This window comes from Tauraco erythrolophus, chromosome 16, assembly GCF_009769465.1.
Source record: "Tauraco erythrolophus isolate bTauEry1 chromosome 16, bTauEry1.pri, whole genome shotgun sequence".
NCBI classification, from domain to species: Eukaryota; Metazoa; Chordata; class Aves; order Musophagiformes; family Musophagidae; genus Tauraco; species Tauraco erythrolophus.
Genome location: NC_141480.1, coordinates 13,705,228 through 13,720,895, shown reverse-complemented (window position 1 = coordinate 13,720,895; position 15,668 = coordinate 13,705,228). Strand labels below are relative to the sequence as shown.

The window sequence follows — 15,668 nt, the reverse complement described above, 5'->3', positions numbered from 1 at the left end:
AAGCTTTACATCCTTGAAAAGATTATACACAGTGATTGAAAAAACGGTACGGTATAGTATGTGCATCAGGAATGTCATAAAGAATGTTTTCCCACTCCCCACAATCCTTTGAATAAAAATATCTTTCACATACATATATAATACCTTTTGGGGGCATTCAGTACTAAGCTATGTACAAATGATTTCTTTTTTTTTTCTTTTCATTACTCTGACTTTCTTTTCTATTCTCAGAATCACTTTTCCAAAGTGTATAGCTGATATTGTTCTCTCTCACACACAGACTTTTAAATATAAAGATATGTTTTACCTTTTGTTAAATAAAGAAACCTTTATTTTCTTTAAGACAGAGGCAATGAAGCAAATGGGAATTACTGTATGTGAAAGCGAGAAGCAATTCCCAGAGCAAAAGACAGAACAGAACTATACGGATAATGAGGTTATTGATGCGGAGTTGGAGCTTTTAACTGGGGCTCCCGGTTTAAATAGGTAGCCCAATAGACTAAGTTAAAGATTCCAAAAAGCAACGGGAAGGCTATTCTTGATAGTCGATCAATTTTACTGACGCTGTTAAAAGTTTTCTTGGGTTCTGCAGGTTTTGTTTCTGGTTTAACTTCTTTGGGCTCAATCGTTGCACTTTTAGCAATGGTTGCCAGCCCAGGGTCCCTTGCAATATTAGGGGTGTAGCTCGTAGCTGCAGCTGTGTACGTGTTATTTTTCTTAATGAGAGGATCCTTCACTTTCTTTGGCTGAAGAAAGAAGAAAATGTTTTATTCTCGCTATCTTCTCAACAGATAAGACTATGAAAAAGCACTATAAAATTTTGCGATTAATTGAATTTATACCACAAATTGTAATAAGCTGTAAGAAAGAAATTAGTGTCTGGATATATGACTCATGCGAAATATTTAGATGAAGACAAAGACAAAATCATCCTTCTGTGTTTCTTGTATTAGTTAAACCAAATTAGATGATGGACAAATTATAACGAGAACTTGTACTGATAGCTAGGCTCACTGATCTACAAAATTACCTTTAATGGTAATCAACAGTGGCAAAACAGTCATAATTCAATACTCGTTTAATCAGCTGTGCTTCTTGAGCAGGACAAAAACTTTAAAAGACATTTAATTTCTAAAGACATTTAATTTCTTAATAAAAATATCATGTGGCCATCCACTAACAGTGGATTAATTAATAAAATGCAAAGCTACCAGTATTCTATTCACTAACGGTTTACACACGAAGCATGTGTGCATTATGGAATAGAAAATTAATGTTCTTGTTCAAATGCTACAATGATGGCTGAAATGCCGTTCCACATGGAGACTTAAATAGCTGTATGATTTTTGCATCCACCCACCTGTATTGCTAAATCAAGAATGTAGTGAAAATCTTTTAGTGGAGAAGAACTTACTGATCAGAAAGAATATCTAGATTTTTCCCCTGGATCCTTATGTTTTCTAGTATTCTACTTCTGAGATCTGCTTGTAGGAAAAATTTTAATTTTTGGTATCTGGGGTTACCAGTTGGAATTTAACTTTCCCTGTTGCAGACAGTCCAAACGCTTCCACCAGCCACTGCACAAGGATAAACATAGCAGAGATGTAGTGGGTTGTTAAGAAGGTGTAAAGAAAGCATTGCTTTGCTCGAAGTTCCTCTGATTATGAGAGAAAAACAGATAACAAAAAAATCCCAAGAGGTGTAGAAAAATCTTTAGGCAGTATTTGGTATTTACCACGAAAAGAATAGGTGAATGTTATCTGTTTTATCCTCTTAGAAGGAGGGAAAAAAAAAAAGAAAAAAAAATGCAGCTAAAGAGAAAATATCAGCAGAATGTGATCTATTATGTCATCTCACAAGACAGCAAATGTAATTCTCTGTTGTCAAGAAGCAGCTGTCCCTTGGCAGTATTTTTTAAAGTAGTCACAGCATTTTTTAAGACAGATCAGCTATAGATTAATAGCTATATAAGCCACCCAGCATGGGGCTTTGGTAGAAGGTTCTTGAACAAGAGCTGAATGTTTCAGGGAGAAGATAAGCTCCTGCAGGACACTTGAGAATGTGAAGGGAAGCTGCAAAAGCGTCAGGGCAAGTGGGGAGACGCTTGTCAAGGCATGACTTGGAGCCCCATGCAGGGAGGAAATGAAGGCTGAAATGTTAAATTTCTGCTACTCAGTAAGAAAAAGGACTCAAGTAATGACGCTGATGTAGATGCTCTTTATTTCATGACAATAATATTCAGCTTAGCTTGAGGCTAAGAAAAAGCTTCAAATTGTCTTGGACTTTTTCCTGCTGAATAGGAGGAACAAATAGGTTGAAAAAAAATACTCAAGAAAAAAAGCAATGTCAGAGTATTTTATTTTATGGTTTTTTAGTTGTCTATCTGTTCTTTCCCTTCTGAGCAGGAAGGCTGCTAACATGCTTGCTGAGCATGAAGCCAGTCCTGTTTCTTTCTCAGCCAGATACTCTAGTAAGCAGCAATAAATCCAGCAGGCAAAGAATTGCTTCACAGAAGTCTCAGAGGAGAGTTTCTATACATTTAAATATCATGAGGAATCTGATCCACAGAAAGTCCCGACATCAGTCAGGGTCTTAATATTTCATGTCAAATTCAGCTTTATGAGAAAGTAATAGGGCAGCTAATTAGAGCTCTAAATTTCGTTGAGCTGCGATGCTTTGTTCACCGTTAGTTTTTTCCTTGCTTGCCTTTCCTTGAGTCTGCAGAGAATACGCTCTTCCACGTACCAGTATGTTTTTCCTGACTTATATCAAATGACATAGAAAGACCCTTACCTGTTGAGGAACGCAAAGCCATAAATCTTCCAATGTTTTAAACAGTATTTGAATATTGTGTTTACATTGGTGGGTTGTTTGGGGTTTTTTTTTTTCTGAAAATGTAATTTTCTTTGAAACAAATGAAATGGCTGATTATAGTAACTATGTTACAAGGTAGGTTATATTAATAAGGCAATATTTAACATTTAAGGATTTTGTTCTATTGATATAGCCCATTTTTTACAATAGATATCATGAAGATAGGAGCACAACAAAGAATCAAATTATTTTCAATGAAAGTATCATCAATAACTGAAAACTCAATATTCACCAGCAGTTGTGAAGAAAAACAAATAAATTATATATAGGCATACACTCCTGAATTAAACACATATATTCGCATACCAGAGAGTAACATCTGCTCCTCCAGATATTTATTCTGCTGAATCTCTAGTCTATGAATGTTCATAAGAACCAATTAGTCAAGTTAAAACTCTTTCAAGATCGCTCTCAAAAAAAAAAAAAAACCCAACCAAATGAGCTTCCTCACAGAAGCAGCTGACACAATAACTCTAAGAAATGAGAAACTTTCTCTTTCATCCCCTAAATGCCCTCAATAATCTCGTAATGCATTGTGATTTACAGACCGAGTCTGACCCAGACCAAAGGGAGTCAGTGTGGTTCAGGGAGGTACAGATCAGGATTGCACACTCCCAACACAGTTATCAATGCTCGCCTCAAAACAGTTCAATGTATCCTGTAGACAAAGAGGCAAAAATAATATTTCTGTTTTTAAAAAATAGGGAAACGACAGGAGCGGAAACAAAGGAAAGTCTCACAGTGATTTATTTGGTCATGATCACAGAGCAGTCCTCCTGAAGTTCATGTTGGGGGGCAATGTTCTTTGGAAACTGTCAAAGTAGCCACAAGATTTTTTTTCTATCTTTATACTGAGGCATCCACATTTTCTCTTGCTAAAACACTAGAAAATTAATTGCCTTCCCTTAAAAAGAATACACATTTATCTTCTTTCTATTCAGTTGCACAAGCCAAAATCTCAGTAAAATTTTAAATTATTAATAGAATGAAATATAATCCAATATGTCAGAAGTAGTACTTAGGTGCTCAATGTCTAAGTAATGATTGTTTATGTGTATAGATGCTTGATGTGGACACATGAGGAAACTCTTTTGGAATAATTACTTACTATTCCAAATAAAAATAATTTCTAATGAGCTAAAAAAAAAAAAACATAGAGTGACCAAGCATGACACAGTATGACCTGTTGGGACAGACAGACATTAGGTGGTGTTACCTTTTCAGGAACAACGCTTTTGCCATCCCATGCGTAGCCTCTCTTTGTGAAGTAATTCACTGTTGCAAATTCAATGAGTGCAGAAAACACAAAGGCATAACACACTGCTATAAACCAATCCATTGCAGTGGCATAGGCCACCTTGGGGAGTGAATTTCTTGCACTGATGCTCAGAGTAGTCATTGTCAGGACAGTTGTCACTCCTGCAAAGCAAACGGTTTTAGTGTCTTTAGATCGGAGGCTCTATTTTGTGCTTCAGTTGTCAACTGTTAAAATAGATGGGAAAGCCTTGTCTTCACTCCTAATTCTTAGAAACTTCCTCACTTGAGTTCAGTTGCTAACTGAGGGTATCAGATTTCCAGTTCTGTGGAAGTTGCAGAGTCTTCAAAACATCTTTTATACCTTTATTCTTTGACATTGTTGTAGTAGAATAATATTTTTGAAGTTGGAACAGAAATAATATTTTGAGTTGTGGACTGGATACTACTTCGTTTGCTGGTATTTGGAGAATCATTGTTGCTGTTTCTTATTCATGCTCTGCCAATTGTCCTACAGTTGTATCAATTTAACTTATTTAGTTCTTTCTTGCAAAGTTCTAAGATATTTAGATGGAAAATTAAAAAACTTGCTGTTTTCATTCAGCTTGTTTACTATATGCTCCTTCAAATGTATACTCAAATGCACTAAGCTTTATGTGATACTACATTTATTTGAATTGGTGGTTTTACAGGTTTCTATGATTTCTGTCCCTTTATTCACTGATGCCCTGAAAATAGCAAAGACTATAGTCAGAACAATGACAAGATAATGTGTGTTTCTGATATCAGAGTTTCTCACTGCTGATGAACCTTTTCCTGGCCATAGCAAGCACGCGGGACTGTACTGAACTCACTCTGCTTGCAGCTGCTCGGGAAAAAAAAAAAATCTACGAATTCAGGCTAGACATTTACATCAAATCACATGTCCACAAGTAACCTTGACAACTGCAATGTCATGTATTGAACGTGTCTTGCGAGTTCATCTTCGCTGCGCTGTGTTAGTGAAAATGTGCTGTGGTCTAAAATAAGCCAAATAATGAGCAATGTATTTATTTGCTGGTATAAAGAGCTTGAATTATTAGTGCCTAATGAGGAAGCAATTTCTTTTCCCTGAGAGACAACCTAATCTTGTCTTTGACTCATTACTAGTGATCTTATGTTTCTCTTACATAGTAGCAAAACAGGATTTATAATTTTTATTATCTGTGGTATTAAGTGGACTAAAAGATGTAAGTTGTGCTTCCGTATGTATATACATGCATGCAAAATCTTCCAAAACATTGTTTCACTGGCATTAAGAAGTGAAAAAGCTATCTTGATACATAATGATGGAGTAAACACAAGACTGTTTACTAAATAACTGTCTTCTAAACAGAAAACTTTCAGAAATGCGTGGGTTCTTGAGCCTGTGAAGGTAACGTTGTGCTTGAACATCGTGCAGTATTATTATATATTATTCATTGTGAGACTAGGAAATTTTGTTCTTCATCTAGGGACAATGAAGTATAGCATTTCAAACTGATAATCTGACATTTCTTTTTAAACAGCATGTGCAAAAAGAGATAAAATAGTTACAATTTCAATAGCTTTGACTACAGAGGCCCATAAAAGTCCCAGGTTAATTCTCAGTGAAGCTGATGATAAAAATTAAGAACCAATTTTAGATGTTAATCTAAACAATATTATATAAATTAAATTTAATCATACTGTGGTCTATAACATTCTTCTCGAAACACACATCTATATATCAACAGAAAGCCTCTACTTGTTTCATGAGGTCTAAGGCTATGCAAGTCGTGGTCCATTTCCAGGGGCATTGGGAAACTAAAGCACAGCTGTGAAGAGTGCCAGAAAAGGTCGATAAAAATAGGTCTTGTTCACCAAGAGTTTCAGAGTTTGTGTTTCTCAACAAGCCTTGTGACTTTGTTATGTCCAGTGTAAATGGGTAAATTCCCTTCGGCAAAGCAGGAGGGCAATGGCATCGTGCCCCAGCCGTGCCCTGAGGCAGGGAAACTAGTGTAAAAGCCAATTTGCCTGTGTGTTCTTCCACCTCCTTCTGCTAAAGAGGTGTTCAGGTGTCCCATCTGAACATCACAAAAAAAACTAGGTCACGTAGCAGAAATCTCAGGTTCTGTCTTCCTTATCTGAAGATTTGTTACATCACCTTTTCTTTGTTTTCTAGTTATATACTTGACTTGGATTAATATCTCCAAAGAATATGCTAGTTGTTTGTTTCTAATTTTAAGATAAGCATTTGCAAGCAACAGCTAAAACACTAGGGACCAACTGTATAAGCTTAGCGTCCTTTACATTGCCTTCCTACTGCATTTGTTGAGTGCATCTGTTCACCGCTAAGCACAATAAATTGTCACTGATTTCAACAGAACACCTTTAGCAGCACCCTGCAAGAGATTTTTAAGACAAGAATTTTCAAAGGGCCTAATGATGTCAAATGACCAATACCCATTAGAATCATAGAATGGTTAGGATTGGAAGGGACCTCAAAGATCATCCAGTTCCAGCCCCCTGCCATGGGCAGGGAAACCCTCTGCTACACCAGGTTGCCCAAAGCCTCATCCAGCCTGGCCTTGAACACTTCCAGGTATGAGGCATCTACACCTTCTCTGGGCAACCTGTTCCAGTGCCTCACTACCCTCAGAGTGAAAAATTTCTTCCTTAGATCTAATCTAAATCTCCCCTCTTTCAGTTTAAAGACATTGCCCCTTTTCCTATCAGTACATGCCCTTGTAAAAAGTCCCTCTCCAGCTTTCCTGTAGGCCCCCTTAAAGTACTGGAAGGCTGTAAAGCTCCAGTACAAAGGTTTGATAAAGCATTTTTAACAATCTCCACTATGAATGTCATTGCCATTGTCAGAAGTGTTTTATTAATATACTTCTTGTTTTTCTAAAGTCAAACTGTAATAGATTGCTTAAGATATTTTCAGGTCTCTTTTTACAATCAGTTTAAAAGCTTTGGACCTGAAATCAGCTTCGGCTACATCTTTGCGATGAAATGGGTTAACTATTGTGTTCTGCACTATGTCCAGGCTCATGCTGTTCCCCAATAAGCTGTTACACATAACTAGTTTTACCATAAAATTTCTTAAACCTATTTGGCTTGTGGTTGCCAAGTGGTTTATAGGTCTTGCTTACCAAATACAGTTCTTGCTGGAACAGATTCTCTGTTAAGCCAGAAGGACACCTGTGACAGTATCACTGTCATGATGCATGGCAGGTAAGTCTGGATGACAAAGTAACCAATCTTCCTCTTCAAGTGAAAATGTGTAGTCATAACAACATACTCCCCTAAAACCAAGAAAAACAGGAACATTAAATCTTTTATAAGTGTACAGATTAGAGGGGTTTATAGGAATTCTTTTTTCATTATATTCACCCCTATTGTAAAAAAGAAGTCCTCAGATAAAATTGGGTCAGCTCTGAAGAAAAAAATGAAATAAAGCAGGTTCTAAAGTTTCACTAATAGTACAAAACTGGATAGTTCTGGGAAAGGCTAATTAAATTTACATCTTTTCACCTCTGCTGAGTAGTGAATGAAAGTCTGCATTAACTGGTGGCTCTTTAGGTCTTTCATGAAAGGTTTTATTCCATTAGAAGATAGAAAACCAATGTAATATACACATGTAAACATCACATAAAGACTAAATCAAGACAGGCACTCAAAAGTGTTTCAATCAGGCCAGGCTTAAGATATTATTGTTGATGTGATTGTGTCTGCATTACCACTGTCAGTGCTTTGTGTACTCCGAAGATTAAGTGTCCCTGTTTTGCTACTTCAGTACTTTAGTAAGTGATTCTCTCCTGAAGTAAATGGACAATGCAAGAATAACAAAGAATATTTTCATTGGCACTAACTTTTTGAATGATACAAAAATATTCTAATTGCAATTGAAAGGAGTCTTAAATATATAACTCTTTAAGTATATAACTCTAAACTTTTCCTGCCAGAGCACAGCAAATAATACCTCATTTTCAGATCATTATTTACATCATTGAAAACGGATTTTGAAAAACAGTATGTTCTCAAAAGATAGGAAAATCTATTGTTGTGACTTTTTTTGTGTGTAGATTGGATCTTATAATTATGCAATAAACATTGCCTTAGGAAAGAAACAGGTGGAGATTTAACTGAATGGAAACCTCTATCTAGATTAGAGATGACATATGAAATTACTGTTATTCTATTTTAAAATGTATGCAGTTGGAAAGAGAAAGTTGCTTTCATACAGGAAAATCTTGAATTGGGTTGAAAAACTATGTCTAGACGTTGACTGCTTATGCACTGAGCATGTCAAATGCTCTTTTCTTTGATTCAGACTCTAGAAGAACATTCAGCTGAACAATCTTGCTCAACGCATAACCCTGAGGAAAGCTTATGAATAAGATATGACAATACTTCTGGTATGTTTCAATATAAAAGACAATTGCAAAGGGGGAAAAGAAAATCAATTATAAATTCAGAGGTAAAGCAAAGGATATCTAAGGAAAAATTTCTTTCAAAAATTGGACTGGCAGTAGTAGTATACTGGGCACTATTACTTGAATTTTGGCCACCTTTCTTTAACTTTCACTCAAACAACCTTCTTTTCCTCTGTACCAGAGATTGTGATCTTATGAAGGGTGTCAGCCTTGGCTAGAAGAGTGGCTAATTTAATTTTATCTACTAAAATATGACGTGGGAAGCTATTTTAATGCAATCAGATATAGAATGCTCACAACGGTATGTTAGAATTAATTCAGTGATTGTGGATGGCAAGCTAAGAATACAGAGTGAACACACCACTGTACTCTGAAGCTTTATTTAGCTGCTTAAATTATCAAAGTATTTTTAACCTCTGGAAAATGAGAACAAGATTCAAAGCATAAAGGCAATTAAAAAGACAGGGATTACTCTCATCTGTTAAGCATTGCAGCAGCTCTGAGCTAGAAGTCAGCTAAAGGTAACGCCATGAGGAGTGAATCGGGTAAAGCATAGGCCTAGGATAATGCCTACGCTTCAGTTAGAAGGAAAAACTGTTTTTAAGTCTCCAAAGCACCAGGGGACTGCAGTTGTTTATTAGAAGATAGTAGATCTTTGATAAGATTTATTTAAATAACGGCAGGACATAGAAGTATTCCAGTTATTTACTGAATTTTTAGCTTCCCACATTTTATGGCTTTCTTCAGTGGAAAAGCGTAGCCACATTCGTGACAGCTGCCGACCGCTATCTAACTTCCCAGCAATTCCTCTGTAATTCTGTTTTCAGAGGTTTGTAATTCAGCCATAATATACCCTACAAGCTAAAATTTCAAATAGCTCTTGAGCAAAATATTTCCTGTAATCATAGTGTCTGATCGCTAGGCTTGCACAAGTTGTAGCACAAGTTGTAACTTGCACATCTTACATTCTCTTATCTCGTAATTCTCTCATCCAAAGAAATTAAAAAGTAAGTTATTTCTTTTTAGCCTTCTTGGAATTCCTGAAGTCTTCTGCAAATAACTATGTTGAGCAGATAAATTTGGTTTTCATCTTATTTATTCTATGAGGTTTAAATTATTTTATACATATTACACAATATGAAGCATTTAAAAGTGGTCACACAACTCCTTCATCTATATTAATGTAATGTTTCGAACGATTGCCCACATTTGAATACTTCCAGTGCTCTGGAAGAGTTTGTGCCTGTGCTCAACGTTTCTATAGCTGCAGTTTTTAACCAGCCCTTAATTTTACAGTAAATCACAACCACTGAGTCAAATGCTCAGGTGTAAACTAACCTGTGTCCTTAGAAGAAAATAGTTGATAATTCAGTAAAGTTACATCAAACCTGTGTCTTAGTGTTCTCTAAACTATTTGTAATAAACCCAATTTATTAGGTGAGCACCTAAAATTAATGTGCCTCGCATCAGAAATAAAGTTTGAGGTGGGGGCTGAATTTTAGCTATAATAATACTTTTTCTGTCACTTAGAGATAAGAAGGCTTTCCTTGCCATTAATTTAAAACAAAGTATTTCTCATTTACTACTTATGCCATGTAACCAAATAGAACTCAAGAACAGCATCGTCTCAACAGATTTACAGAACAACAGAAAAATATATACCATTGTGAGTATAAATCCTGATGATTCTCAGTGCAAAGCAATGTTTTCAAGGTGGCAAAATAATTCTATGTAAATAGAAACTTGCATGACCCCTTTAAGCATCTGTTAAGGGGCTTACAAAAAAGATCACTTTGAACTCTGAGTCAGTGTGAGTCAGTGGTTGGAGAGTGACAGGAATTTTACATACAAGTGAAAAATGGATGACTCTGCTTAAGCAAAACCGCAGCAACAATTATTATTTCATTTACTGAATACTGTTTTTAAGCCTGTAGTACCTGCACATTCCATTGCCAGCATAGATCAATAACTGTGCTATAAATAGATTTAGTCTTTCAAGATTCTCTTGTCTTAAACCCAGTGTTTGTAGTTATCTCATTCTAGATTGAGCAAAGGAAAAATTTAAAGGGGAAAAAGGAATTTTATGGATTCATCATGGGAAATTCATGTCTGGACAACTATAAATATCATCTTAAAATTGCCCAGGATCTTGCGGATTCCCCTAATGATCCACAGAATCAGCTGCATGACAGCTTCATTTTCTAGCCTAATAAAGGTGCTGAGAACTCTGAAGTGAAGATTGTCATCATCCACAAGTCTGAAAGTAGGGAGGGATTTCATAATTGTCATTACATATGGCATATCTTAAAATACAGATGATCAGAGGACAAAGCTGTGCTGGAGGATTCTGTTGAGACTAGCTGCCCACCTACCTAAATGGGAAGAAAAGTGATTATTAACCCTTTCTGATCCCCACCATAATTTTGGAGAAGGTGAAGCATTTTTCTTTCCAAAGTAAATCAGTAAGAATTTTTCCTTGAGACATTGAATTTGCAAGCAATAAATGTGTTTCTTCCGCCACTGCATATTCTTATATCATGTAGTAACTAAAAAGGATTGCAAGTTTTGTACTAAAAAGATTCTTTAATGGGCTTATTTTTAGTTTTCATAACTGTGCTTTGTTTAGTTCTTTGTAATGTTTTTCTGCAATGAGACAATAGCATCTCTATTTCAGGAAATATTAATTATGCTATATTTAATTTTATAGATAGGCATAGTAAAGAGATTTTTCAGGTAGAAAAAGGAGACAGAATTCAAACTTATGAAATATCATGGATAAAACAAATATATTTTTGTTTCTTCATGGAAATGTATGAAGAATTTTTACACTTCTTATGTTTACCTTCAGGTCTGTTTAAAAATTTGTTATCTGCCTTTCTCATCAATTTATGGGGTGCTTCTCGCATTACTGTCTAATTACTCTGAACTATATCTGGTATCATCTATTTGATTTAGATATGTTCTCAAGCTCATGAGTCTCTTCTGATTATCCTGCTGCCCTTATAATGCATCCAGCAGGCAGAGAATTGGCGATGAGCACAGAAGAGCAGGCGCACAGGTTGCCTGGGCCTCTGAGTAATTTCAGAATAGAAGGAGCAAAGAGCTCAAGATCCTTGCAGTTCCTCACAAATCCTGTTGATTTTTCAGCAAAGGGCAACTGGGGTGAATTACTGGCTCCACAAAAGTCAATGGCAAATTTCTAGCTGTGGCCAGGCCAAGGGTTCTCCCCGTTTGTTTACTTGTCTGACGCATGCGTCTGTGCTCAATAATGGAAGCAGTGAATCTACAGGAGCCGTTGTGTTGATATTGCTCTTGTGCAAAGTCCTTATTACTGCCATCCCACTTACTTTTATGATTACATCGACTGAATAGAAGCTTCCAAGCAGTAACCTGAATATTGGTCTGTGAGAAATTTTGCTGGCTTAATTGAGCATATGAATATGTTTTGGCAAGCTAAATAAAAAATTCAGACGCAAATTAGGGTTCACCTTAAATTGTCTCACTTTTCCTTAAACGTTCATTGACTTTGAGTGGCACATTAGAAAGTTTGATTTATGCAGATGTAAGTTCAGTCACAACATGGAGTGCATTTAAAGCAATAGAACTACTTCTAATGCAGTGTTTCTTTTGGTCCATTGAACAGTCAATCTAGTCAATACTTCGAGCTCTTGTTCATGCCCAAAGCTCGGTTTATTACCATATTTAGGTCTTCATGCCCCTTCCAAATTATTGAAAAAAAAAAAAAAATTAAAAAGTTTACATCTTGAAACAAACGCTGCAAAGTGAAAAAGCAAACGTTTTTAGCCAGCTTCAAGGTTACAGGTATATAATACTATAAATATTGGCTCTATTTCTGTATCTCATTAATAGTTTTTGAGTTAAAGGTAGTGCTAGCACTAAGATACCTAAATCCTGTTTGGATGTTCCAGATTAGTTTTAGTTTGACTCTTTTTTTTTTTTCCTTCACTCTCTAAATACCTCCTTGAGAAACTGTATGCTTTTAGCAACTTACTTCACTGCCTCCAGGAATATGATCTTTGAGAATTCTTGTTGTTTTACTATTTTTTTTAAGCTTATCTAATAAGCAGATAATACAATAAGGATACGAGAAGAGTTTCTTTGTAATGTAGATTACTGTTTTTTCTGGCTAGATCTGTCACTATAGGAAGCTTTTTAATTGTTCAAATATTTTAACCACCAGTTGAAGCAGGAAAATAATTCCAGGATATGTTATCTTTTCAGAGTCATGTTTTCCTAATCTGAAGCTCATATATTGCAATTTACCTCTCTTACTCTTTGGTCTTTGTATTTTTGTCTCCTGCTCTAAATTATGTTTTGGCGGTTAGATATGACCCTTCCCAAAGAAACCTTTTTCACAGACCTGTGCTGGACTGAACAATTCCAGAGTCCACAGTTTGTCCGAGCAGATCATACTGGTTCAATCGAGAGCCGTCTTCCGCCACAACCACTGACCTTGCTGGTTCCCGTGTCCACTCGTACACAACCTCTGCTCGGGTATAAGCATCTAATTTAAAAGAAATACATTGCATTTCAGCTTTGCACCTTCTACTGCCATATGACTTTATCAGAACAAAGTTTTGAGTGGTAATTTGGATATTCAATTCTCTTTAATTATCTGTAGAAATCCACAGCTAGCTTACTGGAACTTTTTATCTATGGGAAACATGACTGATTTTATAGGTCTATCCACATGATGATTAGCTAAATATCTGCTGTAGGGTTGGATTAAGGTTGGTCTGCAGTGGCATAACAATCTTTCTCTCCCTTCCATCATTCCTACCTGTATAAAATCTGAGTAACCAGAAGCAAGAGTGAGATGTGGAATTTCATGGGCAAGCGAGGACTCCAACTCTTTTCTGAATTTTAACTACTACCAAGAAAGATGAACCCATCTTTTCGTTCTGTCCTAGTGTCGTGTCTTCTAGGCCACTGTAAGAAAATAAATCCTTTTCAAAGTGACTTCAGTGGTTTTCTCATCAGCAGCCTGGCTAGAGCTCTCCGTTTGGTTATCCCCTCCTCGCACTGTGTATAACAGTGTATAACTGGTGTATAACGGACATAGCAGACGTTTCAGAGGCTGCCTAGGCTCAAGTGAGTTTAAATCACCGTCTATTTTTTTTGCTTTGGTTATCTCTGGGAAATGCTCGTGCTCAAGATCACGTTTGAGTCTTGAACAAAGCAAAAGAAAAACGGTGTGGGCTCTCCAAACCCGAGTAGTCTGGTGTGTTACATAGATAATTCAGTAGCATTCTACCTATGTCATCCAGGTGATTTGTGCAGTTATTAACATGTTATTTATGTTATTTCAGGAATCACTCTATATATAAATATTTTTAATCTTGGTCCTGATGTAAATTTCTTCTGTCGTTTTGCATAGTCTGACAGCTCTCCCTCTGAGCAGTTAGGGTGGGAGTTAGTTGTCTACATAGAAGCATCTAGTGTCATTCTTCACACTTGAAATTATCTAAGACATGTATGGGACTGAATGTGTGATCAGAATCTACATAAAACTTGCACTCCTGAAAGGCAGCCGTAAGCCAGATGGGACATCGTAGGGCATCTGAAATGACACAAGGCTCCTACCTACAGGATGAGATTTTCCCTTTTTTCAGGACTGGCAAGCAGGAAAGGAAAAGGAGGAATCTGATTCACTTGACTTCATTTGTGAGTCAGTAATTTTATCTTATCAATGTAAGAGATAACAGTTAGTAATTGAAGAGGTGGTGTTGGATGGAGTGCACTGGAAGTTAATTGCATGGCATTTGACCCTGCATTACTGAAGCGGAAGCGTGCTTTTACCCTCAGATTTCATACTCCCCAAGCACTGTAACATAGATATAGTTTTTTTGAATCAATGGTAAATGCAAATCTACATCTTAATAATTCTGACCTTAAAAATAATGGCCACAGTAAGTACAAGAATTGGCTTGCTAATCTAGTCACTTAAAGAGTGGCAACAGTGTTAATTTTCAAGCATTTCACTTGCTCAGGAAAGTGAGAGTAGTTTGGAAGAGAGAGGACTGATTTCTTGAGCTACTGAGAACCACTGGATTGGGTTAGAGGGCACACACTCATCAGTGCTGGAAATTAGCTTGCCCTGCCCTGTAACTGTTCCGTGCCCTGTTCAGCGTCCATCCACAGCTTCCAAATCAGATATTGCACAAGTAGTGACACAGCCTTTTGCTCCTCTCACTGCTGCTTCCCAGAGTGGCCTTAGTTTTAAACTAACAATCAGATTTTTGTGGGAAGAGTTGAGGAGAACATCTGCCTTTCTGATACTGTTGTGCCAACATATGGCTTTTTGTTGTTCCAAAATCTCTTTAGCATTTGTCACATTGAATTTACATTGGAATAACCTCTAGCTTAAGCTGCTATTTTGGCAAATCATTTTAGCCTTGGAGCTGGGTCAAACATTTATCAGACTCTACAGTAGAGGCAGAGACGATAGGAGACCTGCAACTCCTTCAATATGTGGCTTTTCTGAATCCAGCTCCAACAAGTGAGATGAGTAACAGTGGAGGACATGGGAAAACTCTTATCCAATTTATTTCAAAACAAACAGAGCTGGGCAAACACTACCTTGGGGAGCTACTAAGTGTAATATTGTTGTCTGCACTTAAAGCATGGCTTTCATGACAATGAAGTGTCTTTTTCAGTACATTTTTTCAGTCCATTAAGGTGATTAATAATGAATTGCTTTAGTTGTTTGACAGAAATGTCCCAAATGTATTTAAATATGATCCTCACTGAAAAAGTGGCAATTAAATATAAGAACTGTTCTTTTTCTATGTACAATGGTGAGTCCTGTTTTTATTTCTCACTTGGGTCCAGCCGTTTGTCCCATGGGAGGTGTTTCTGTTTATATCAATAACTAAGTATAGAGACAAATATTCTATAATCTGATAATTTTGACATATAATCTGATGAGGAGGGGAGAGGTCCAGCTTTACGATCATGTTCTGGACAGCGAATTCCCTGTGTAGTGTTTGCAGTAAAACCATGTTACAAAAGGAAGTTTTCCCCATGAGAATCCCAGATTAGATTACCTGAATTTAGTAGGGGAATGCAAAGTTGCCCTAAAAA

General features: G+C 36.5%; 1 protein-coding gene across 1 annotated transcript in view; it reads right to left on the bottom strand.

Annotated features, from left to right (window-relative positions):
* Positions 1–437: 437 nt before the first annotated feature.
* Positions 438–15,668, bottom strand: part of GABRA1 (gamma-aminobutyric acid type A receptor subunit alpha1) — a 40,334-nt gene continuing 25,103 nt past the window's right edge. Inside the window, exons 7-10 of the mRNA XM_086621322.1 lie at positions 12,946–13,089; positions 7,281–7,433; positions 4,091–4,293; positions 438–746 (exon numbers count right to left, since the gene is read on the bottom strand). Of these exons, the coding sequence (XP_086477448.1) occupies positions 438–746; positions 4,091–4,293; positions 7,281–7,433; positions 12,946–13,089 (809 nt within the window). The remainder of the gene's footprint in view (positions 747–4,090; positions 4,294–7,280; positions 7,434–12,945; positions 13,090–15,668) is intronic.